This window comes from Lepidochelys kempii, chromosome 6 (genome assembly GCF_965140265.1).
Source record: "Lepidochelys kempii isolate rLepKem1 chromosome 6, rLepKem1.hap2, whole genome shotgun sequence".
NCBI classification, from domain to species: Eukaryota; Metazoa; Chordata; order Testudines; family Cheloniidae; genus Lepidochelys; species Lepidochelys kempii.
Genome location: NC_133261.1, coordinates 16,085,031 through 16,110,790, shown reverse-complemented (window position 1 = coordinate 16,110,790; position 25,760 = coordinate 16,085,031). Strand labels below are relative to the sequence as shown.

General features: G+C 47.5%; 1 protein-coding gene and 1 pseudogene across 1 annotated transcript; one reads left to right on the top strand and one right to left on the bottom strand.

The window, feature by feature from the left end:
• Positions 1-25,760, bottom strand: part of LOC140913272 (pepsin A-like) — a 69,260-nt pseudogene that overhangs the window by 40,868 nt on the left and 2,632 nt on the right.
• On the top strand, positions 106-18,816 carry LOC140913806 (pepsin A-2/A-3-like). Its single transcript, XM_073350603.1, has 9 exons — positions 106-161; positions 3,574-3,730; positions 5,060-5,177; positions 7,362-7,480; positions 8,231-8,430; positions 16,703-16,819; positions 17,327-17,468; positions 17,598-17,690; positions 18,667-18,816. The coding sequence occupies exons 1-9, from the start codon at positions 106-108 to the stop codon at positions 18,814-18,816; spliced, it is 1,152 nt and encodes a 383-aa protein (XP_073206704.1).

Sequence of the window (25,760 nt, the reverse complement as noted above, 5' to 3'; positions counted from 1 at the left end):
AATTCGATAAGAAAAGCTCTGAGCTGTGTGTTTATAAGAAGCAGCACCCAGGCATTTCTCTACATTCTCCTATCATCACCACTAGCTTGCGTTTCAGAAAACATCATGAAGTGGCTTCTGCTCCTGAGTTTGGTGGCGCTCTCTCAGTGCCAGGTGACAAAGTGAGTATTGTGGGAACACACCACTTTGGGCTGCTGAACTCGGCTTTCTACATAGCAATGTGTGATTATCAAGTGGAGTGTCTGCACTTCTCTCATTCTCTTCTGTACTCTCCATTCATGTATAGGAAGCAGTTGGGAACTACCCCTTAGCTTTGTGTTCTAGCGGAGGAATGAGGAAGGCAGGTCTTGTGGTGAAGGCACTGGAGTGGCACTTGAGAGATCTGGATTAATTTCTGTCTCTAATACAGACCCCCTCTGTGACCATGGGCAAGTGACAGAGTCTCTCTCTGGGGATCAGTTCTCTGTGATAATATTAGTGTTTATTATTTGTATTATCACAGCATGTAGGACCCACAAGTCATGGATCAGAACTCCATTGTGCTAGGCACTGGAAGACTGTCCCTTCGCTAAGTAGATAACAACCTTAGAATTAGAGAAGAGATGACAGATGGATACAGACAGGCCGATAGGGGAGTACAAGTACATGAGGGACAGTGGTCTCTGCATACCAGCAGCCAAACTTTTATTCATGTTGGGTTTTTCATAGGCATCTTGACAGAAGAGAGGTTTTAAGGAGGGATTTGAAGGAGGACAGTGAGGTAGCTTTGCAGATGTTTATGGGGAGGACCCAGGGCCATCCCTAGCCATTTTGGTGCCCTATGCAGCCGCCCCCCCCCCGCATCCTGCGGGAAGTGGAATGACCCGGCCCCAGCCTGCTCTGCAGGCTGGGGCTGGGTCACTCTACTTACTGCTGCCAGTGAGTGCAGGGAGCCCGACCCATCCTACAGTCCTCAGGGGAAGGGCTGGCTGGAGTGGGGGCGGGGCTGGGGCAGAGTAGGGGCAGGGGCCATGTGGAAGAGGCAGAGCAGGGGCTGGAGCAGCACACAGCTGTGTAGGGCACCAGGAAATTTGGTGCCCCAAATTTCCTGGTGCCCTACGCAGCTGCGTACTTTGCATATGGGTAAGGACGGCTCTGGGAGGACCTCCCAACCGTAGGGGGCAGGTCGGGGGAAGCATGAAGATGCTTGATTGGAAATTTTCCAAGTGGGCAGTGGAGGCTGGCATCATGGGCCAATGGGAGGCGAGTATCGATAGCTTGATAGCAAATGAGGGATGAGAGGTAGGGTGGGATTGTTTGAGTGTGAAGGGCCTTGAAAGTAAAGACAAGCAGCTTATGCCTGATGAGATGGAGGGATGCAAAGAGAGGACTTTCATGGTGTCAGAGGATGCTCTACTGACTGCTGGATAGTAACTCTTCCTGGCCTCTCTGGGGATTAGATCTGTGAGGCCTACACCCCTTGCACTCCATCTCTTTGTTGCTTCCTCTTGGTCTGCAGACCCTCTGTCACTCCAGGAACTACGGCTGCTGCCTCCTTGTGACTTGGCCATCTGTCCAGGTCACGATGTGGCTTCCCCTTCTGGGGTATCCCAGTCCCTTCTTATATCCCTTCTTAGGCTCAGGCAGTCTTTCCATTCTCTGCACAGCTGGTGCCACTTCCCCAGTGGCTCTTAGGGGAACCTGGACCCATTCTCTACTCTGGGTTCCAGCTCAGGGACCCTCTAATCAGCAGCCAAGATCTTTGCTGCCACTTTCCCTAAGCCTTTCCTACCTATCTGGCTTCCACCCCTCTCTGGGTTGGCCAGCCTCCCAACTTCCTCTTCCCAGGGAGGCTACCTGCCTCTGTAGTTTCAAAACATGCCGCCCTTCTCCCAGGGAGAGACTGCAGCCTATTTCCCTGCAGCCCCCTTCTGCTGTCTGCTCCCCAGCTTTATGGAAGCCCTGCCTGTTCCTGCACAGGTGGGCTTCTTCTAATTAGGGCTTTTCGCTCAGCTTTAATTTCCCCCAGCTTGCCGCCTAATAGGTTAATTGGCCCCTCTGGCCTACCTTAACCCCTTCAAGGGGAGTGTTGGGAGGACACGCCATCGCACGTGGTCAAAGTGACACACTAGGAAAATTATCTTTGCAGCAGCATTCTGAACGTGCATGAGTAGGGCAAGACGACATTTGTCAAAGCCAGGGAAAAGAATGTTGCAGCAACTGAGGCATGAAATGAGGAGAGCTGGGACGAGAGCTATAGTTGTCTGAAGGAAAGGCTGCATCTCAGAGAGCTTATGCAAGAAGATTTGGCAAGATTTAAACATAACCCAGATGTGAGGAGCTAGAGAAAAGTCCATGTTGAAGATGACCTCAGGTTATGGCCTGCGTGAGAGGCAGGATGGGGTGGTTGCCGACAGTGATCAAGGAAAGAGATAGTGGGGGAGGGCTTGATGGGAGGAGGAAGATTAGGAGCTCTGTTTTAGTCATGCTCCTCAAGCATTCCGTTTGACTCCGTATTTCCTCACTCAGGTGTCTTCAGTTGGCATACTGTAAAGCTATGCTGGGCTGATCTGACTCATCTGCAGGGGGTGGATGCAGGGTGCATCAAGGATCCAGAGTTACACAAATAACCCTGCTTCCTTTACATACATTTACACATCACATTCATTGCATTTACTGTGTATCACACATTTGGGGATTGGCTTGGTTACTTTGTAGGAACCAATCCCTGTACAGCATGCTCTATCCAGGCCATGTGCGACTTACGCATCTTTATGTTCCCATCTTATCTTGTCCATTGTTACCTTGTACTTTGTAAATGATTCCCTTGATGTTCCCTGCCTTATATTGGCTAGTTCAGCCATTCTCTCTTGGCTTACCACCCACTTACCTGTCCTGGTTAGCACAGACATTCTGTGTTCAGTCGACTGATCTATTAACCTCTCTAATCCTGTCTCCCAAAAAATGAGGCTTCCCCCATGTTCAATTACTCCCATCAAGCCTGGCGTACAAGGCCAAGATTTCAGTTTGGACATGAGGAGACAGGTCTAGCCGAGGGCGGTAGATTTGTGAGTTATCGGTATAGATATAGTAGTGGAATTTATGTTTGTGGATAAGATTGCACAGAGATAAGGGATAGAAGGATAACAGACAGGGACAGAGAATCCTTCCAGAAAGTTGAAGGGTGGATCCACTAAAAGACATCAAAGAGTGATTACAGATATAGGAGGGAGAACCATGAGAGTAGAGAGACATGGAAGCCAAGGGAGAACGTGATTTCAAGCAGAACAGTGTGGTCAACGGAGTCAAGGCGGCTGATAATACTTCCCTTGTCCATCTTGTCTATTTCCGCTGGGTCATCTCTCTGTCATCTCTAGTACACATGTGCTGGAATTTTCCAAGGGTCCTATGGGAATTATGTGCCCAACTCCCATTGACTTTCAGTGCACTGGGACCCCAACTCCTTTACACTCCTTTGATAATCCTAGGTTTACTAAGGGGTCTCAGTGCAATGTAAAAGCTGGATTGCACAGTATTCCCTGACTACTGCTTATTTGTTACTGATCAGTCTCTCTCCCCACCCCTGTTGATTAGGGTCTCCCTGAAGAAGATGAAATCCCTGAGGCAGAACCTTAAGGAACATGGCTTGCTGGAGGATTTCCTGAAGAAACACCCTTACAACCCAGCCTCCAAGTATTTCCCCAGCCTGGCCAACGAGGATGCCAGTGAGCCCCTAACAAACTACATGGATGTGAGTATGGCAGGAGAGCAGGTCTTGTAGCCTCCCTCTCCTCATCAAAGCTTCCCACTCCTCTGCCAAGAGCTGATCTCTCCTCCTCCCAAAAGTGCCCCAACACACTCCCTTACCCATGTGCTTCCAACCAAGCTCTCATCTTGCTGCTGCCAAGAACCTGTGCTGGGCCACCCAGCCCTGATTGGATGGTGTCAAGATTCCTTTGCCACTCTGAACTCTAGGGTACAGATGTGGGGATCTGCATGAAAGACCCCCGAAGCTTATTTTTACCAGCTTAAGTTAAAACTTCCTCAAGGCCTTGTCCTTGAACCGTATGCTGCCACCACCAAGCGTGTTAAACAAAGAACAGGGAGAGAGCCCACTTGGAGACATCTTCCCCCAAAATATCCCCCCAAGCCCTACACCCCCTTTCCTGGGGGAGGCTTGTTAAAAATCCTCACCAATTTGTACAGGTGAACACAGACCCAAAACCCTTGGATCTTAAAAACAATGAAAAATCAATCAGGTTCTTAAAAGAAGAATTTTAATTAAAGAAAATGTAAAAGAATCACCTCTGTAAAATCAGGATGGTAAATACCTTACAGGGTAATCAGATTCAAAACATAGAGAATTCCTCTAGGCAAAACTTTAAGTTACGAAAAGACAAAAAAACAGGAATATACCTTCCATCCCGCACAGCTTATTTTACCAGCCATTTAACAAAAGGAAATCTAACGCATTTCTAGCTAGATTACTTACTAACTAACAGAAGCTCTGAGACTGCATTCCTGATCTGTTCCCCGCAACAGAATCACCCAGACAGATGAACCCTTTGTTTCCCCCCATCCCGATTTGAAAGTATCTTGTTTCCTCATTGGTCATTTTGGTCAGGTGCCAGCAAGGTTATCTTAGCTTCTTAACCCTTTAGAGGTGAAAGGGTTTTGCCTCTGGCCAGGAGGGATTTTATAGCACTGTATACGGAAAGGTGGTTACCTTTCCTTTTATTTTTATGACAGATGGGATTAAGAAGAGCACTGGGAACAGCACTCCCAGGGTCTGCTGGCTCCCCCCTACTCAACGCCCCCTCTCACACACTGTTATTTATGGGGACTAGGGCTAAATGACTCTGTGCCTCAGATGCCAGTAGGTGCTAGGAGCCATGCTTGGCAAAGTGATGGCAGAGGAATACCAGGTCAGGCTGAGCCTGTAGCGAGGGCACCATAGCCCAGACCCTCAGCTGGTGTAAATCAGCTTGGGTAGCTATAAGGGTTTACACCAGCTGAGGATCTAGCCCTTGGATGGCAATGGTTCCCTCTCTTTACATCGTTCTTTGTCCTGCTTTGGCAGATCGAGTATTATGGAACCATCTCCATTGGTACCCCAGCCCAGGAGTTCTCTGTCCTCTTCGACACCGGCTCTTCCAACCTGTGGGTGCCCTCCGTGTACTGCTCCAGCACAGCCTGCAGTAAGTCACCTGTAATGCCTCTTGCCTTGACATTCCAGCTGGGCAGGTTGATTGAAATCATAGAGATTTACATTAGTGAGGAAGAACCTTAATTGAAATAATTGATTTTAATCTTGCTTTGCATTTGTACTTTTTAGTTATTTTTCTAAAGGAAGTTGATTCTCACTGGTTTGTTACCACTATAAACATGTTGAGGCCCCATCCTACTCACACCATCCCTCCTCCCTCTGTCGTTCACTCTCCCCAACCCTCTCTCACTTTCACCAGGCTGGGGCAGGGGGATTGGGGTGCAGGCTCTGGGTTGGGGCCGAGGGTTTGGGAGTGTGGGAGGGGGCTCTGGGCTAAGCCTAGGGCAGGCGATTGGGGTGCAGTAGGGGGTGAGGGGCGTGGGCTCTGGGAAGGAGTTTGGGTGCAGGAGGGGGCTCTGGGCTGGGGTAGGGGTGCAGGATGCAGGCTTTGGGAGGGAGTTTCGGTGAGGGAGGGGGCTCAGGGCTGGGGGTCGGGGTGGAGGAGGGGATATGGGGTGCAGGCTCTGGCAGGGTGTTTGGGTGCGGGAGGGGGCTCAGGGCTGGGGGTCGGGGTGGAGGAGGGGATATGGGGTGCAGGCTCTGGGAGGGTGTTTGGGTGCGGGAGGGGGCTCAGGGCTGGGGCAGGGGTTTGGGGTGTAGGGTGCAGGATCCGGACAGGAGGCGCTTACCTCAGCTGGCTCCCGCACGGTGGTGCAGCAGGGCTAAGGCAGGCTCTCTGCCTGCCCTGGTCCCACGCTGCTCCTGGAAGAAGCCAGCATGGCCCTGGGGAGGGGGAGGGGGAGAGGGGCTCTGCCCGCTGCCCTTGCCTGCAGGCACCAAAGCCGCAGCTCCCATCGGCTGCAGTTCCTGGCCAATGGGAGCTGCAGAGTTAGTGCTGGAGGTGTGGGGAGCGCATAGAAACCCCCCACCTCTCTGTCAGGGGCCTCAGGAACATGCTGGCTGCTTCTGGAAGCAGCACAGGGCCAGGACAGGCAGGGAGGCTGTCTTAGCCCTGCTGTGCCGCCGGACTTTTAGCGGCCTAAAATCTCCCGGATCGGCTTCAGTAGCCTCCAGGAGATAGGGCCTGATTCTGCGAGACTCCTGGCGAAACCAGGAAGGTTGGCAATGCACATTTATTTACGCAATTATATAGCTTAATATACAATTATTCAGATAAATAATTTGTACTTTTTTCAATTATTTTAGAGAATGGTGAGGGATGCATTTCTTATTCACTATGTAATTACTTTTTGATTTGTGTCAAACTCAATTTGCATGGAAATTGGAATTCACTTTAAAATGCAAAATCCAGCTTTTAAAAAAAATTAGTTAAAACTCCTTTGAATGGGCTGGATACATAAGAAAGAAAAATTTATCAAAACATGTTTTGCATTTAAAAATAACAGATTTATGAAACAAAGGAAGTGTTATCTGTAGTTAATGAATTGAACTGATTGTTTCTGATCAGCGTTTTCTGATTTTAGAACTTGCAGAGCTCATCCTCTCGCACCTAGTTTTTACTCAGAGATTGGAAGAGGAAAACAAGCATTCCCACTTTTCAATTTCCAATTAGTTTCTTAAATTGGAATGAACTAGTCCATGAACTGAACTAGTTAATAAACGGATATAAAGAAAGTATTCTCTTTGCACTTGCAGAAGAGCCTACTGCTGTCAAAAGCTTGTTTAGCACTTGAAGAAATTGTGTTTCCAGATTATGAGAGCACTGAAATTCCTCCAGTTCCACTGACTTTCTTTAAAGGCAGAGAACATGCACTGCTTAATAGTAACATTTGTATGTAATTTAGATGATTTTAGTGGATTTTAGTAAGTTTAGACCTTAACATATGTTGTCCTAATGTCAAGGTTAATTTTAAATAGGATTTTTAAAATCATCTATTTTTATCCACCTCAGAAGCCAGAGAGCAGTAGGTCTCCCTCCATTATCCCTCCACGTGTTGCATGGTGTCAGAGGGAAAACAGGCCCTAGTCAGACCCGAAGCTAGATCCACAAAGGCACTTAGGTGTGGTAATGCTGAGCGCTGCAATGCTTGACTCTTCAGCATCCTGTCCCCACTAAGGAATTCATAGCCTGTTTAGGCATCCAGGCTCTCTATACAACACATGGGGAGAGTTACAAGTGTCCGTCTGTGACCATCTGACTTTTCTGTACTTGCAGCAAACCACAACCAATTCAACCCATCAGACTCCTCCACCTATGAGGCCACTAATGAGAGTCTCTCCATCCAGTATGGCAGTGGCAGCATGACCGGATTCCTGGCGTATGACACCGTCCAGGTAAATCACAAGAAAGGATCAAGATAGGGAGTTATAAGGACAGGACGCATCTGGGAATCTAAAGAGGAATTCCACATGGAGTGAACCGGGAGAGGGGGATAGAGAAGAGTAGAGAAGAGAGGAGATAAAGCCAGAGAAAGAGGTGGAAGACACAAGAGCAAGCCAGAGATCATCTGCATTTTTGTATCATGCTCGCTCTATTTTACCCACTTACAAGCAGAGTGCAGCTCATATGTTGACTCCTATTGAAGAGGGTAGGGTATACAGCATCACTGCTCCCTACTGTATGGAACAGAGCTGCTCTGCTGTATACAGTTAGTGCCTTTGTATGGCAGGGAGGCTTTTAGAGCAGGAGGATCTCAGTTTTCTCTCTGCTGTTGGCTTGAAGTGTGGAGTGAGTGTGGCATCCAGAATAGGAACAACTGCGAAATCCTAGGTGATCAAAGGGGCTTTATAGGATTGTTCATACATATAATACCCATTGACACTATTCTTAATGCTGGGGCCTCATTCTGATCTCATGCTGATAACTGCCCACTTCAGCTGAACGACTCCACAAAGAATGAAATCAAAGTCAGACCCATTAGCGCCTACGCACGTAACCCAGTCATTCTTAGGCTGTTCCCATATGTGGGGGAGAGCAGAGTTCAGCTTCTGAAAACTTCCCACCCATGAAGTTCCCTCTGGTAGGACTTAGCAGCTTCTCCTCGGGTATAGCATGTGTCTGATTGTCTCCATCCCTCCCCCAAGATTGGAGGCATTGTGGACACCAAACAGATCTTTGGCCTGAGTGAAACTGAGCCCGGCACAGCCTTTGAGTACTCCGAATTTGATGGGATCCTGGGTCTGGCCTTCCCAAGCATCGCCTCTTCTGGAGCTACGCCCGTCTTCGACAACATGATGAATGAGGGTTTGGTGTCCCAGGACCTCTTCTCTGTTTACCTGAGCTCGTAAGTCAAGGCTGGAAACAGCCCATCTACTGCAGTGAGACTCACGTTCGTATAGTGCCTCTCACACTGAGTGACCCCTGCAATGTTTGCATTAGAATTGCCCAAAAGCAGCTGTCATAAATATAAAGGGAAGGGTAAACCCCTTTAAAATCCCTCCTGGCCAGAGGAAAAATCCTCTCACCTGTAAAGGGTTAAGAAGCTAAAGGTAACCTCGCTGGCACCTGACCAAAATGACCAATGAGGAGACAAGATACTTTCAAAAGCTGGGAGGAGGGAGAGAAACAAAGGGTCTGTTTCTGTCTATATGCTGCTTTTGCCGGGGATAGACCAGGAATGGAGTCTTAGAACTTTAGTAAGTAATCTAGCTAGGTATGTGTTAGATTATGATTTCTTTAAATGGCTGAGAAAAGAATTGTGCTGAATAGAATGACTATTTCTGTCTGTGTGTCTTTTTTGTAACTTAAGGTTTTGCCAAGAGGGATTCTCTATGTTTTGAATCTAATTACCCTGTAAGGTATTTACCATCCTGATTTTACAGAGGTGATTCTTTTTTACTTTTTCTTCTATTAAAATTCTTCTTGTAAGAAACTGAATGCTTCTTTTCATTGTTCTTAAGATCCAAGGGTTTGGGTCTGTGGTCACCTATGCAAATTGGTGAGGACTTTTATCAAATCTTCCCCAGGAAGGGGGGTGCAAGGCTTTGGTGAGGATTTTGGGGGAAAGACGTTTCCAAATGGCTCTTTCCCAATAGTAAACCCGGTTAGACATTTGGTGGTGGCAGCGAAAGTCCAAGGGCAAAAGGTAAAATAGTTTTAAATAGTAAAATAGGCAAAAGGTAAAATAGTAAAATAGTTACCTTGGGGAAGTTTTAACCTAAGCTGTTATAAGTAAGCTTTGGAGGTTTCATGCAGGTCCCCACATCTGTACCCAAGAGTTCAGAGTGGGGAAGGAATCTTGACATGGTAGCAGAGCAGTGGGATCAACTTGAAATCATTTTGAGATCAATTTGAGATTTTTTGAACCAGAAACACAGATTTTAAAAGGGATTTTTTTTTCCTTTGGGCTGCTGGAAAGCAGGTTTCCAACTGGAAGTAGTTGGAGTTCTTTTTCTCTGCTTTGGGGCCAAAGCAGAGACAAAAGGGAATTGTCTTTTGTGAGCTGGAGTTTTCTTTACCTAAAGACAGGGTAGTTAACCTTCTGCAGGGAAATTCACAAGTCTTCACAGACCTGAAGTTGTTTTTTTACCTAAGAGCAACTAGAGGGGTTTTCTGCCTATTTGCCTGGAGACAAAGGTGTGAGGGTTTTTTTTTTTAGGATTCCTCTGTAGGCTGACAATCACTATCAGAGAATATAGGTATCATATTACAGCACAGCAAAATTTTACAAGCCAAGTTTTTTCTTTCTTTCTAACTCTTGGGTGTAAAGTTAGTTAAAAACAGAGAGGTTAGGATTACAGACTCCACGGTTCAACAAAACCTGGAATTAGCCAGATTGGAGGCTGAGGAAAAACAATAGGAATATGAAAGATGGATAGAACTCATGCGAATGGAGATGGATGCACATGCAGCCAGGGAAAAAGAAATGGAGGCTGCCCACAGGAGGGAAATGGAGGCGAAGGACAAAGAACTGGAGGCAAAGGAAAAAGAGAGCAAGCATGCACTGGAGATGGAGAATGCAAAGGCTCAGCAGAATATATCAACAAACCCTAGCAATTCTTGTCCAGGTACCACTGCCCATCCCAGAAAGTTCCCCACCTACAAGGCAGGCGATGATACCGAGGCCTTCTTAGAACACTTCGAAAGGGCCTGCCTTGGGTACAACATCTCTACAGACCAATACATGGTAGAGCTGAGGCCGCAGCTCAGTGGACCCTTAGCTGAGGTGGCGGCTGAAATGCCTAAGGAACAAATGAACCAGTATGAACTGTTTAAAACCAAGGTGAGAGTCAGAATGGGGCTAACCCCCGAGCATTCCCATCGGCGGTTCAGAGCCCTAAGGTGGAAACCCGGACATGTCATTTACCCAACATGCCTACCACATTGTGAAACATTGGGATGCTGTTAAATCTCCAGCAGATTTGCCCTTCCTAATGCAAATGGAACAGTTCTTAGGGGGTGTTCCTGAGGAAATAGAAAGATACATCCTAGATGGGAAGCCCAAAACTGTAATCGAGGCGGGGGAGATTGGAGCCAAATGGGTGGAGGTGGCAGAGAAGAAAAAAACTGGTCGCAGTTGGAGCAGATACCAGAAGGGACAACCTCAGACCACACCCTACTACCGGAGGCAGCCCAACGCTCCACCTACCCCACAAGGAACCCTCCAGACACCTTATCGTCCTGCCACACCATTCTCCAGAAACCCACCTCGCCCCAATGACCCGTCAGCTGGATGACGTTTTAAATGCAATGAGCCGGGGCATGTAAAGGCCAACTGCCCCAAGAACTCCAACAGATTACAGTTCATTGATTTAATTGGGGATGGGTCCTGCTTTTGAGCAGGGGGTTGGACTAGATGACCTCCTGAGGTCCCTTCCAACCCTGATATTCTATGATTCTATGATTCATTGCATCGGAATCACACCAGAGGTCCTCAGGCCCAGATACCTCCCAGATACCCGTGGAGCGGAGGGAAACTGTGAGTGTGGGCGGGAAGAAGGTCCCTCCACGTGGAGGGACACCGGAGCACAAGTGTCAGCTATCCATGCTTCCTTAGTGGACCCCAATTTAATCAATCCAGAGATCCAAGTGACGATTCAACCCTTCAAGACCAACTCTTTCAATTTGCCTACAGCCAAGTTGCCTGTCCAGCACAAGGGCTGGTCAGGAACGTGGACTTTTGCAGTCTATGATGATTATCCCATCCCCATGCTGTTGGCAGAAGACTTGGCCAATCATGTGAAGTCAGCCAAGAGGGTGGGAATGGTCACCCACAGCCAGACTAAACAAGCTGTCACACCTAGCTCTGTTCTGGAAACTTCTACCAGGACCCGGTCAGAGGTGATGGACCCAGACCCCAGGCCAATGTCTGCAACAGCAGTAGTGGATCCAGTCCCAGAGACCCAGACAGAGCCAGTCCCAGAACCGGAACCGGCGGAACAACCAACACCAGACCCATGCCAGCACTGAACCCAGTACTTGCAATCCCAACACCAGAGGGCCCCACTGAACCTGAACCGGCAGCAGCCGATAACCCTACACAAGAGGCTCAGCCGGAGCCTGAACCCCAACATAGTGCACTAGCGGAGAGCGGTTCACAGTCAACGGAAACAGCCCCATCCCCTACATCGCTTCCAGAGGGACCAAGCCTAAGTCCACAATCCAATGAGGAACTGATGTCTCCAGCATCAAGGGAACAGTTCCAGACCGAGCAGGAAGCAGATGAAAGCCTCCAGAGAGCTTGGATGGTGGCACGGAGCAACCCCCTGCCTCTCAGCTCTTCTAATCGATCCCGGTTTGTTGTAGAAAGAGGACTTTTATACAAGGAAACTCTTTCTGGTGGACACCAGGAAGACTGGCATCCTCAAAGACAGTTGGTAGTTCCAACTAAGTACCGGGTCAAGCTCTTGAGCTTAGCCCATGATCATCCTAGTGGCCAGGCTGGGGTGAACAGGACCAAAGACCGGTTGGGGAGGTCATTCCACTGGGAGGGAATGGGCAAGGATGTTTCTACCTATGTCCGGTCTTGTGAGGTATGCCAAAAAGTGGGAAAACCCCAAGACCAGGGCAAAGCCCCTCTCCAGCCGCTCCTCATCATTGAAGTTCCATTTCAGCGAGTAGCTGTGGATATTCTGGGTCCTTTTCCGAAAAAGACACCCAGAGGAAAGCAGTACATACTGACTTTCATGGATTTTGCCACCCGATGGCCAGAAGCAGTAGCTCTGAGCAACACCAGGGCTAAAAGTGTGTGCCAGGCATTAACAGACATTGTTGCCAGGGTAGGTTGGCCCTCTGACATCCTCACAGATGCAGGAACTAATTTCCTGGCAGGAACTATGGAAAGCCTTTGGGAAGCTCATGGGGTAAACCACTTGGTTGCCACTCCTTACCACCATCAAACAAATGACATGGTGGAGAAGTTTAATGGAACTTTGCGGGCCATGATACATAAATTCGTAAATGAACACTCCAATGATTGGGACCTAGTGTTGCAGCAGTTGCTCTTTGCCTACAAAGCTGCACCACATCCCAGTTTAGGGTTTTCACCATTTGAACTTGTATATGGCCGCGAGGTTAAGGGGCCATTACAGTTGGTGAAGCAGCAATGGGAGGGATTTACACCTTCTCCAGGAACTAACATTCTGGACTTTGCAACCAACCTACAAAACACCCTCTGAACCTCTTTAGCCCTTGCTAAAGAAAACCTACAGGATGCTCAAAAAGAGCAAAAAGCCTGGTATGATAAACATGCCAGAGAGCATTCCTTCAAAGTAGGAGACCAGGTCATGGTTTTAAAGGTGCTTCAGGCCCATAAAATGGAAGCGTCGTGGGAAGAGCCATTCACGGTCCAGGAGCACCTGGGAACTCTTAATTATCTCATAGCATTCCCCTCCTCCAACCGAAAGCCTAAGGTATACCATATTAATTCTCTAAGCCCTTTTATTCCCGAGAATTAAAGATTTGTCAGTTTACAGCCCAGGGAGGAGATGACGCTGAGTGGCCTGAAGGTGTCTACTACGAAGGGAAAAGTGCTGGTGGCGTGGACGAGGTGAACCTCTCCATGACCCTTTGGCGTATGCAGCAACAGCAGATCCAGGAGCTGTGCGCTAGCTACGCGCTGACGTTCTCAGCCATCCCAGGACTGACTGAACGGGCATACCACTCCATTGACACAGGTAATGCTCACCCAATTAAAGTCCAACCTTACCGGGTGTCTCCTCAAGCTAAAACTGCTATAGAACGGGAGATCCAGGATAAGTTACAGATGGGTGTAATCCGCCCCTCTGGCAGTGCATGGGCATCTCCAGTGGTTCTAGTTCCCAAACCAGATGGGGAGATACGTTTTTGTGTGGACTACCATAAGCTAAATGCTGTAACTCACCCAGACAACTATCCAATGCCACGCACAGATGAACTATTAGAGAAACTGGGATAGGCCAAGGGGTACTGGCAGGTACCGCTAGATGAATCCACCAAGGAAAGGTCAGCCTTCACCACCCATGTCGGGCTGCATGAATTTAATGTACTCCCTTTCGGGCTGCGGAATGCACCCGCCACCTTCCAAAGACTTGTAGATGGTCTCCTAGCGGGATTAGGAGAATATGCAGTCGCCTACCTTGACGATGTGGCCATATTTTCGGATTCCTGGGCAGAACACCTGGAACATCTACAAAAAGTCTTTGAGCGCATAAGGGAGGCAGGACTAACTGTTAAGGCTAAGAAGTGTCAAATAGGCCTAGACATTGTGAAGAGAGTGGTCACTTTGGATGGGCTATTACCAGCAGGAGAGTGAGTTTGTGTGTGGGGGGGCGGAGGGTGAGAAAACCTGGATTTGTGCTGGAAATGGCCCAACTTGATGATCACTTTAGATAAGCTATTACCAGCAGGACAGTGGGGTGGGAGGAGGTATTGTTTCATGGTCTCTGTATGTATATAATGTCTTCTGCAGTTTCCACGGTATGCATCCGATGAAGTGAGCTGTAGCTCACGAAAGCTCATGCTCAAATAAATTGGTTAGTCTCTAAGGTGCCACAAGTACCCCTTTTCTTTTTGCGAATACAGACTAACACGGCTGTTACTCTGAAACAGGCCTAGACAGAGTGATTTACCTTGGACACCAGGTGGGTCAAGGAACTATCAACCCCCTACAGGCCAAAGTGGATGCTATCCAAAAGTGGCCTGTCCCAAAGTCAAAGAAACAGGTTCAATCCTTCTTAGGCTTGGCCGGTTATTACAGACTATTTGTACCGCAATACAGCCAAATCACCACCCCCCTGATAGACCTAACCAAAAAGAAACAGCCAAATTCCGTGCAGTGGACCGAAGAGTATCAGAAGGCCTTTAACCAGCTTAAAGCGACACTCATGTATGACCCTGTACTCAGGGTCCCAGACTTTGACAAATCGTTCCTAGTAATCACAGATGCATCTGAGTGTGGTGTTGGAGCAGTTTTAATGCAGAACGGACCTGATCAAGAATTCCACCCTGTAGTGTTTCTCAGCAAGAAGCTGTCTGAGAGGGAAAGCAACTGGTCAGTCACTGAAAAAGAATGTTACGCTATTGTCTACGCTCTGGAAAAGCTACGCCCATATATTTGGGGACGGCGTTTCCACCTGCAAACCGACCATGCTGCGCTACAGTGGCTTCATACCGCCACGGGAAATAACAAAAAACTTATTCGGTGGAGTTTAGCTCTCCAAGATTTTGATTTCGACATCCAACACATCTAGGAGCTTCTAACAAAGTGGCTGATGCACTCTCCCGTGAAAGTTTCCCAGAATCAACAGGTTAAAATCATCCTTGAGATGTGGAAAATATTCTTAGTCTTTATATACTTGGTAGTATATTTAGAGGTGCCTGTGTCTTATTAACTCTGTTTTTTCCTAGAACTCCAGGAAGAAATCCCAGGCAGTGTTTCACCCTGTCCGTGATTTGGGGGGGGCGTGTCATAAATATAAAGGGAAGGGTAACCACCTTTAAAATCCCTCCCGGCCAGAGGAAAAACCCTTTCACCTGTAAAGGGTTGAGAAGCTAGGATAACCTCACTGGCACCTGACCAAAATGACCAACGAGGAGACAAGATACTTTCAAAGCTGGAGGGGGGAGAAACAAAGGGTCTGTCTGTGTGATGCTTTTGCCAGGGACAGAACAGGAATGGAGTCTTAGAATTTAGTAAGTAATCTAGCTACATATGCGTTAGATTCTGATTTCTTTAAATGGCTGAGGAAATAAGCTGTGCTGACAGGAATGGATATTCCTGTCTTTGTGTCTTTTTGTAACTTAAGGTTTTGCCTAGAGGGATTCTCTATGTTTTGAATCTAATTACCCTGTAAGGTATTTACCATCCTGATTTTACAGAGGTGATTCTTTTTACTTTTTCTTCTATTAACATTCTTCTTGTAAGAAACTGAATGCTTCTTTTCATTGTTCTAAAGATCGAAGGGTTTGGGTCTGTGGTCACCTATACAAATTGGTGAGGATTTTTATCAAACCTTCCCCAGGAAGGGGGGTGCAACGTTTTGGTGAGGATTTTGGGGGGAAAGACGTTTCCAAATGGCTCTTTCCCAATAATAAACCCGGTTAAACGTTTGGTGGTGGCAGCGAAAGTCCAAGGGCAACAGGTAAAATAGTTTGTATCTTGGGGAAGTTTTAACCTAAGCTGGTAAAAATAAGCTTAGGAGGTTTTCATGCAGGTCCCCACATCTGTACCCTAGAGTTCAGAGTGGGGAAGGAACCTTGACAGTCATCAAGCAAAATAAAGCAAAAACACGCAAGTCTAAGCCTAATACATTAAGAAACTGATTACAGGTAAAATCTCACCCTCAGAGATGTTCCAATAAGCTTCTTTCACAATTTGGGCCCAAGTTTTCGGGAGCAGAAATTAACGCTACTATCTCTAATGATTACATTAAAGCATCAGGACCATATCAAGCACTGCCCAGTGCCAAGGTAGGTCATCAGTATTACACTGACTCCTGGGGGAAACATTCCCCCAAACGTGGTTCCCTCACTTAGCATCTTCTAGCACCATACAGAACCATTTGCTTGGTACTGACTCAGAGGGAAGAGCAGCACCTACTGAGTGACTGGTTTCAGAGTAACAGCCGTGTTAGTCTGTATTCGCAAAAAGAAAAGGAGTACTTGTGGCACCTTAGAGACTAACCAATTTATTTGAGCATAAGCTTTCGTGAGCTACAGCTCCGATGCATCCGATGAAGTGAGCTGTAGCTCACGAAAGCTTATGCTCAAATAAATTGGTTAGTCTCTAAGGTGCCACAAGTACTCCTTTTCTTTTTACTGAGTGACTGACACCACTGCCTCAAACACCTGGGCCTTTCCTTGAAGGTCTCCCATCCAGTTTTAGGGCAGGTCCAATCATGCTTAGCTTTTGAAATCTAGCAAGAGACAGGGCAAAGTAAGATTAAAGTAGGGGGTGAGGTGCCACTCTCATCCAACCATCCTTTCCTTTCTCTGTACTAGATGCTGATGTGCCCAGCTATGACTCTACCCCAGCACTGCCCAGCTGTGGTCCTTTTCTAACAGATGGGGCATTTGCTATTGTCTTGTTAGCCGACCATTCATGGATCTTCCTTGACTCTCCTCTCTTCCTTCTCCAGTGATGAGCAGAGCGGCAGCTTTGTGATGTTTGGTGGCATTGACTCATCTTACTACTCTGGGAGCCTGAACTGGATCCCTCTCTCTGCTGAGACTTACTGGGAAATCACCATGGACAGGTATCTCCCACCCCTTGGCCCTTCCCCTCAATCGTGCCACCTTGAGGAGACAGGCAATAGGAGGTGTGTGTGTGGGAGCTCAACTTGCAGAGTCTAGACAAGATGAGAGACAAAGGAGTAGGAATCACACCTTCCTTGGAGCTATAGGAAAGGGGCTCACCAGTGAGGAGGTTAGATCAGTGTTTCTCCACCTCATCCACATCGGGAACCTTCATCTGGCCAGCTCTGCTTAGCAATAAAGGAAAGGGCAGGATGGTCACAACCCCTTGACATCTCTTTGTGACACCCAGGGTAGATCGGTCACAGTCCCAGAAGGATGTAGGATGATGAGTGATGGGCAATAGCCAAGGAAGGTTGAAGCTAAAACATTAGGGGAAAGTTCTTGGCAGTTGTAGCAAGGGAATGGTGAGGCAGCTCCACAGGCCTCTCACTGCTGGCTCGTGGGCTGAGTGGGAATGAAATCGGGAGTGTGACTGGGAACGTTCCCCCCGACTCTCTCTCTTGCAGCGTCACCATGAACGGAGAGACCATCGCTTGCTCTGGTGGCTGCCGGGCTATCATTGACACTGGCACTTCTCTGCTGGCTGGGCCCCCTTCTGGCATCTCCAACATCAACTCCTACATCGGCACCAGCGATGGCACGGTAAGGGCAGGGAGAGGGAGAGATGCTTCTAGAGGTGTCTGCTACACACGGATGTGATGCTCCATCTCTCATTGGAGAACCTAGTGTCCGAGACGTGTCTAACCTTTCCTCCGTGTGTTGCCTCCCTCCCTGCAGATCAGCTGCAGTGCCATGAGCAGCCTGCCCAACATCGTCTTCACCATCAATGGCATCGAGTTCCCTGTGCCCCCCAGTGCCTACATTCTTGATGTGAGTGTTCTGCTGAGAAAGCTGCCTCGGGGCCTCTTAGCCAGGGCTTGTGCCTGAGGCCATTGCACTGAGCATGCTGGCAATTGCCCCCTGCACAGCCGGCATGAGCCTGCAGGAGCATCACTGAGATGCAGCTCAGACTCTGTCCCCAGTATGAGAGTGGGGCAGCAGAGAGCTCTTCTCACAAACAGTTCCAGTGGGAGGGACGGTCAAGATCAAGGCAGGCCCACAGTGAAAGTGACATACCGCAAGAGCAGCGAGGCAGCCTGTAAAGCTGGCCACCATAGGAGATCACCAGGGCAGGGGCCTTACGGGGCTAGGAGAGAATTAAATGAGCAGCTACCCAAGCTGGGAGGCTAGATCAAGAGAGATCACTGCCTCGCGCTCCAGGGCATGGGCATCTGAGCATCAGGAAGGAGTTTCCTTCCCCATGATAAAGGTTTGCTTCCCTCTGGGGAGGAACAGGCAAGCTGCTTTAACAGCACACAGCAACACCAGCTGGTAGCAGGCAGTGGGGAAGCCCAAATCCACTTATAATCACAGCAGGATTTCTGGTGGCAGAATGTAATTGCTTCCTTTGGAATCTGGCCAGGAGTCTGGAGAGAGCGCGCTTAGCCTCCCCAAGGGATGTGTCATGAACAGAAGTGGTCAGGACCTTGCTTTTCTTCCCATTTGAAAGTTTGCACCCCTTAGCCTGAAGCTGTTCCTAGGCCCAAATCCACAAAGGTAGGTGAGTGGGGGTTAGATATCTAAATAGCTCCAAACATTGGGGACCAACTCACCAGTGCCACTCCCTAGGGCCCATAGAGATCTCTCATCAAAGCCCTGACCCAGCCTAATGCTCCTTAGCTTGGGAGCTCTGAGAGTCCAGCCGAAGATGGTACAAGCACAGGCATGTGCAGGCTCTACAGGATGATAACTCAAGAGATCATTGAAGTTCCTGCCCAGTAATTATGTCCTATTTTTCCTGGTGCAGGACTCTGGTTCTTGTAGCTCTGGCTTTGAAAGCATCGACCTCCCTACCCCCTCTGGAGAGCTCTGGATCCTTGGAGATGTCTTCATCAGCCAGTACTACGTTGTCTTCGACAGGGCCAACAACCAGGTGGCCCTGGCCTCTGTGGCATGAACACAGCACCATTCCCGGGACACTGCCATGGAACCCTGACCCCAGAGAGTCTCCATTTCTCTAGATCCCCAACACCGCATATTGATCTAGTGACCCCACCCCACACTCACCCTCTGTCCTGTAATCTTACCCCCAGTAGAATGAAGTAATATAAGAGCATTCGAGTGAATAGTTTCTCTTTGATGGGGTGAATGACTCAGATTGGAATCCACCACTGTGAAAAGGGAGATGTACCTTCTGCCAGCACTGCTCATTCCTGACCGGGAGCCCCTACTGCTATTCTAGCCTTGCCCCTCCCCATCTCCCTCTGTGCCAACACTTCTCACTCCTGACCTGTTTGATTTGTTTACTTCCAACATAATGACAGGTTTCAGAGTAGCAGCTGTGTTAGTCTGTATCCATAAAAGGAACAGGAGTATTTGTTTCAGAGTAACAGCTGTGTTAGTCTGTATTCGCAAAAAGAAAAGGAGTACTTGTGGCACCTTAGAGACTAACCAATTTATTTGAGCATGAGCTTTCGTGAGCTACAGCTCACTTCATCGGATGCATACCGTGGAAACTGCAGCAGACTTTATATACACACAGAGAATATGAAACAATACCTCCTCCCACCCCACTGCCCTGCTGGTAATAGCTTATCTAAAGTGATCATCAAGTTGGGCCATTTCCAGCACAAATCCAGGTTTTCTCACCCTCCACCCCCCCACACACAAATTCACTCTCCTGCTGGTAATAGCCCATCCAAAGTGACAACTCTCTACACAATGTGCATGATAATCAAGTTGGGCCATTTCCTGCACAAATCCAGGTTCTCTCACCCCCCTCCAAAAAACACACACACAAACTCACTATCCTGCTGGTAATAGCTCATCCAAAGTGACCACTCTCCCTACAATGTACATGATAATCAAGGTGGGCCATTTCCAGCACAAATCCAGGCTTTCTCACCCCCCCCCTTTTTTTTTTCCCAGGGACACACACACACACACAAACTCACTCTACTGCTGGCAATAGCTCATCCAAACTGACCACTCTCCAAGTTTAAATCCAAGTTAAACCAGAACGTCGGGGGGGGGGGAGGTAGGATAAAACAAGGGGAAATAGGCTACCTTGCATAATGACTTAGCCACTCCCAGTCTCTATTTAAGCCTAAATTAATAGTATCCAATTTGCAAATGAATTCCAATTCAGCAGTTTCTCGCTGGAGTCTGGATTTGAAGTTTTTTTGTTTTAAGATAGCGACCTTCATGTCTGTGATTGCGTGACCAGAGAGATTGAAGTGTTCTCCGACTGGTTTATAAATGTTATAATTCTTGACATCTGATTTGTGTCCATTTATTCTTTTACGTAGAGACTGTCCAGTTTGACCAATGTAAATGGCAGAGGGGCATTGCTGGCACATGATGGCATATATCACATTGGTGGATGTGCAGGTGAACGAGCCTCTGATAGTGTGGCTGATGTTATTAGGCCAGTGCTAATAAACAATGGTCACATAAACACCACCCTATACCGGAAACCTACTGACCGCTATTCCTACCTACATGCCTCCAGCTTTCACCCTGACCACACCACACGATCCATCGTCTACAGCCAAGCTCTGCGATACAACCACATTTGCTCCAACACCTCAGACAGAGACAAACACCTACAAGATCTCTGTCAAGCTTTCTTACAACTACAATACCCACCTGCGGAAGTAAAGAAACAGATTGATAGAGCCAGAAGAGTTCCCAGAAGTTACCTACTACAGGACAGGCCCAACAAAGAAAATAACAGAACGCCACTAGCCGTCACCTTCAGCCCCCAACTAAAACCCCTCCAACGCATTATTAAGGATCTACAACCTATCCTAAAGGATGACCCAACACTCTCACAAATCTTGGGAGACAGGCCAGTCCTTGCCTACAGACAGCCCCCCAACCTGAAGCAAATACTCACCAACAACCACATACCACACAACAGAACCACTAACCCAGGAACTTATCCTTGCAACAAAGCCCGTTGCCAACTGTGCCCACATATCTATTCAGGGGACACCATCACAGGGCCTAATAACATCAGCCACGCTATCAGAGGCTCGTTCACCTGCACATCCACCAATGTGATATATGCCATCATGTGCCAGCAATGCCCCTCTGCCATCTACATTGGTCAAACTGGACAGTCTCTACGTAAAAGAATAAATGGACACAAATCAGATGTCAAGAATTATAACATTCATAAACCAGTCGGAGAACACTTCAATCTCTCTGGTCACGCAATCACAGACATGAAGGTCGCTATCTTAAAACAAAAAAACTTCAAATCCAGACTCCAGCGAGAAACTGCTGAATTGGAATTCATTTGCAAATTGGATACTATTAATTTAGGCTTAAATAGAGACTGGGAGTGGCTAAGTCATTATGCAAGGTAGCCTATTTCCCCTTGTTTTTTCCTACCCCCCCCCCCAGACGTTCTGGTTTAACTTGGATTTAAACTTGGAGAGTGGTCAGTTTGGATGAGCTATTGCCAGCAGGAGAGTGAGTTTGTGAGTGTGTGTGTGTGTCCCTGGGAAAAAAAAAAAAGGGGGGGGGTGAGAAAGCCTGGATTTGTGCTGGACATGGCCCACCTTGATTACCATGCACATTGTAGGGAGAGTGGTCACTTTGGATGAGCTATTACCACCAGGAGAGTAAGTTTGTGTGTGTATGGGGGTGGGGGGGGTGAGAAAACCTGAAATTGTGCTGGAAATGGCCCACCTTGATTATCATGCACATTGTAGGGAGAGTGGTCACTTTGGATGAGCTATTACCAGCAGGATAGTGAGTTTGTGTGTGTGTTTTTTGGAGGGGGGTGAGGGGGTGAGAGAACCTGGATTTGTGCAGGAAATGGCCCAACTTGATTATCATGCACATTGTGTAGAGTGTTGTCACTTTGGATGGGCTATTACCAGCAGGAGAGTGAATTTGTGTGTGGGGGGTGGAGGGTGAGAAAACCTGTATTTGTGCTGGAAATGATGGCCCAACTTGATGATCACTTTAGATAAGCTATTACTAGCAGGACAGTGGGGTGGGAGGAGGTATTGTTTCATATTCTCTGTGTGTATATAAAGTCTGCTGCAGTTTCCACGGTATGCATCTGATGAAGTGAGCTGTAGCTCACGAAAGCTCATGCTCAAATAAATTGGTTAGTCTCTAAGGTGCCACAAATACTCCTTTTCTTTTTAGAAGTATTTGTGGCACCTTAAAGACTAACCAATTTATTTGAGCATAAGCTTTCGTGGGCTACATCCCACTTCGTCGGATGCACAGAATGGAACATATAGTAAGAAGATTGTATATATATATATACACACACACACACACATATAGAGAACATGAAAAGGTGAAGAGGCTAATTAATTAAAATGAGCTATTATCAGCAGGAGAAAATAACTTTTGTAGTGCTAATCAAGATGGCCCATTTAGACAGTTGACAAGAAGGTGTGAGGCTACTTAACATGGGGAAATAGATTCAATATGTGTAATGACCCAACCACTCCCAGTCTCTATTCAAACCCAAGTTAATGGTATCTAGTTTGCATATTAATTCAAGCTCAGCAGTTTCTCATTGGAGTCTGTTTTTGAAGCTTTTCTGTTGCAAAATTGCCACCTTTAAATCTGTTACTGAGAGGCCAGAGGGGTGGAAGTGTTCTCTTAAATGGACACAAATCTGACATCAGGAATAACAACATTCAAAAACCGATAGGAGAACACTTCAACCTCTCTGGCCACTCAGTAACAGACTTAAAGGTGGCAATTTTGCAATAGAAAAGCTTCAAAAACAGACGCCAACGAGAAACTGCTGAGCTTGAATTAATAGATACCATTAACTTCGGTTTGAATAGAGATTGGGAGTGGCTGGGTCATTACACATATTGAATCTATTTCCCCATGTTAAGTATCCTCACACCTTCTTGTCAACTGTCTAAATGGGCCATCTTGATTAGCACTACAAAAGTTTTTTTCTCCTGCTGATAATAGCTCATCTTAATTAATTAGCCTCTTACAGTTTGTATGGCAACTTCCACCTTCTCTGTATGCATATATATATCTTCTTACTATATGTTCCATTCTATGCATCCGATGAAGTGGGATGTAGCCCACGAAAGCTTATGCTCAAATAAATTTGTTAGTCTCTAAGGTGCCACAAGTACTCCTGTTCTTTTTACTTCCAACAGTAACTTGTGAAATGGCTTTCTGGGTGTGAGCCATGCAATCAAATCCTGATGCCTTAAGGGGGGCAGGACTGTTAATTGGTTATCACAGCAGTCCCCATCTATCCCCAGCTGGGCCTGGAGGGCGGTGAGGTCTGTAGCCTAATGACCTGAGCTCTGTCCTCCCCTTCAGTTTCCTACTGACTTATCTGCACTGTAGTGCTCCATCTGAGGGGCACAGAGGATGCTCTTTGGCTGCAATGATTCACACCTCTCATTGTATGTGCCTATCCTGCCATCTAGCACCTTGGAGCTGGCTGGGAGCTGCCCTGTTGCCCAGCGGTTGGTGCTGTGCAGTCCTAGTGTTACCCTGAAAATTCAATTTTGGGGCACTCCTAGAATCACCCTCTTAATCTGTTCTTCCCAAGGTAAAGGTTTCCAGGATAGTTAAGGTAACACTTAAAGGACAAGGATACAACCTTTCAGTAAAATGAGTGACACAGGCAGTATTCTTTCCCCATAATCGAGTATCTTTTTATTAAATGTAACTAGTAATCATATACTACAATATGATCTCAAATTAAAAATCAGGCATGAATCCCCTATTGCAAGTTAAAGAGCATTTAAACCAAAAGAGCAAACAGTTTAAATGAAAGTGATGCGCTCTATTGCAGATGGCTAGTCTGCAATAGATCACTGACAGCAGTTCTTCAAATGTACTTTAAAATTTTACATATGTAAACCACAAATTAACACACTTATACATCCACATACTAATACTGCTATACTATCACTATACTAGCTCATACAATGCTATACAATAATTAAATCTAACAGGCTTACGGTGATTTCACTGTGTAGTCTCTGACACTGCTGCTGCTTCAACTTTTTTGCCTGGTTGCTTTTCTCCACTCTTCTCCCAACTTTTCTCTCTTACAGCTGGTTCTTCCAACTGATCTTCTCTGTTCTATCTGTCTCAATTGTGTCACCATTTTATATTGTCCTGTCAGAACTTTATATGCTTTTTTTTTTTAACTTTACAACTTCATTCATTTTTTTTTTTTTACTACACATTCATTCATGCTCACTGACACCGTTTACTTCAGAGTTACTGGTTGCTGAGACATATCATGTGACCTAAGCTTCCAATCGTACGTGGTCTACAGTTTCCGATGGTGGAATGACTTTTGCTTATTCAAAAATGGAGATCAGGAATACAAAATGTAGTCTGGGGAATTTCTCTGGTATCACCTGCTCTGATTCATGGTCTCTGACTGACAGACCAATTAAGGTCTGAGTCAGCATCTAGTAAAGACTCCCATTGACTCCAGTGGGCTTTGGATCAGGCTGTTCTTTGCAAAGTCAAGTCCATTTCTTTCAACAGCATTTATTTGACCTGGTTATTGGCCATGCCAAAAATAAATCTGTCTCTGATTAGTTAATCTGGTACTTGTCCAAATTCACATGACCTTGTGTTATATAATAGTCAGTGGTCTCAGATGGCGGCTTGTTCTTTGCAGAGAAAATGCACCTTTCCCAGTTGACGTATTTGTATGAATCACAGTATTCCTGGGTACATCACACCTGAATAACTTTGTCAACAGTTTACAGCGTCCTTGGTGTTTTCATTTTGGAGATTTTCAATGCCACTGGGCCTGCCAAGTAGAGGATTTTACCCTTTCTTGTCAACACCCCTTGCTCTCATGAGAATTTGGGAGCACTTTTGTCACCACTGCCCATTTTCTCTTGAAGACAACAGAGTCAAGGGGCTTCATTCATTCCGTTTTTGCCAAGGAGTAACACAGCAATTGTCGGAAAAGACTGATCTTTATTTCCTGGCTCATCATATGATCTGGGTTAACCAAGGTTATAAATACCGTTGTCACATGGTGGAGGTTAATATTCAATGCCTACAGTGGCTAGTGTTATAATTTATTTATATTGCAATAGCATCTAGATGCACCAGTCACCTATTAGGATGCCAATCTTCTAGGCCAGGGGTCTCAAACGACGACGAGGGCCACATGAAGACTAGCACATTGGCCCGAGGGCCACACCACTAACCCCCAACTGCTGCCCCGGCCCCGCCCCCACTCCACCCCTTCTGTGAAGCTCCGCCCCTGCCCCGCCTCTTCCCACCCCTTCCCTGCCCCCATTCCAACCCCTTCCCTGAAATCCCCACCCCAACTCCGCCCCCTCCCTGCCCCCAGGGGGAGCAGGAGGGGTGCAGGATGCATCAGGGACTCAGGGCAGGGGGTCAGGGTACAGGGTAGGGCAGGGGGTCAGGGTGCAGCAGGGGGCTTAGGGCAGGGAGTTCGGCTGCAGGAGGGGTTTGGAGGGCAGCTCCGGCAGGGCGCACACTGGGGGCAGGGCAGGCTCCCTCCCTGCCTGCCTGCCCTGTCCCCACGCCGCTCTGGAAAGTGGCCGGGATCTGGGGGGGGGGGGGGGCACAGGGGTCTGTGTGTTGCCCTGGCCACGCCTCCAGGTACCTCCCCTGAAGCTCCCATTGGCCGCATGTTTGACACCCCTGTTCTATGCCTTCTACATCTTTACTCTCTGTCTGCATCTCCATGCTCATTGTGCTTATTTTGCCCCGGATCAGTCTCCTTTGCTGTTCTTCGTTACTGACTCAAGGCCGGATCCAGGCACCAGCTTTCCAAGCAGGTGCTTGGGGTGGCACTGAGAATGAGGCAGCAGTCTGTGTCCCACAGCAGCAATTCGGCAGCAGCTCCCGTGCTGTTCCGGAGGCGGCAGCAAGTCGGCAGTA

Excerpts from the sequence above, each read along its gene's own strand:
- LOC140913806 (XM_073350603.1), top strand. The coding sequence starts at position 106 with ATGAAGTGGCTTCTGCTCCTGAGTTTGGTGGCGCTCTCTCAGTGCCAG. Across the intron at positions 3,731-5,059 it reads CCCTAACAAACTACATGGAT|ATCGAGTATTATGGAACCAT; the intron begins GTGAGTATGGCA and ends CTGCTTTGGCAG. Across the intron at positions 16,820-17,326 it reads TGGGAAATCACCATGGACAG|CGTCACCATGAACGGAGAGA; the intron begins GTATCTCCCACC and ends TCTCTCTTGCAG.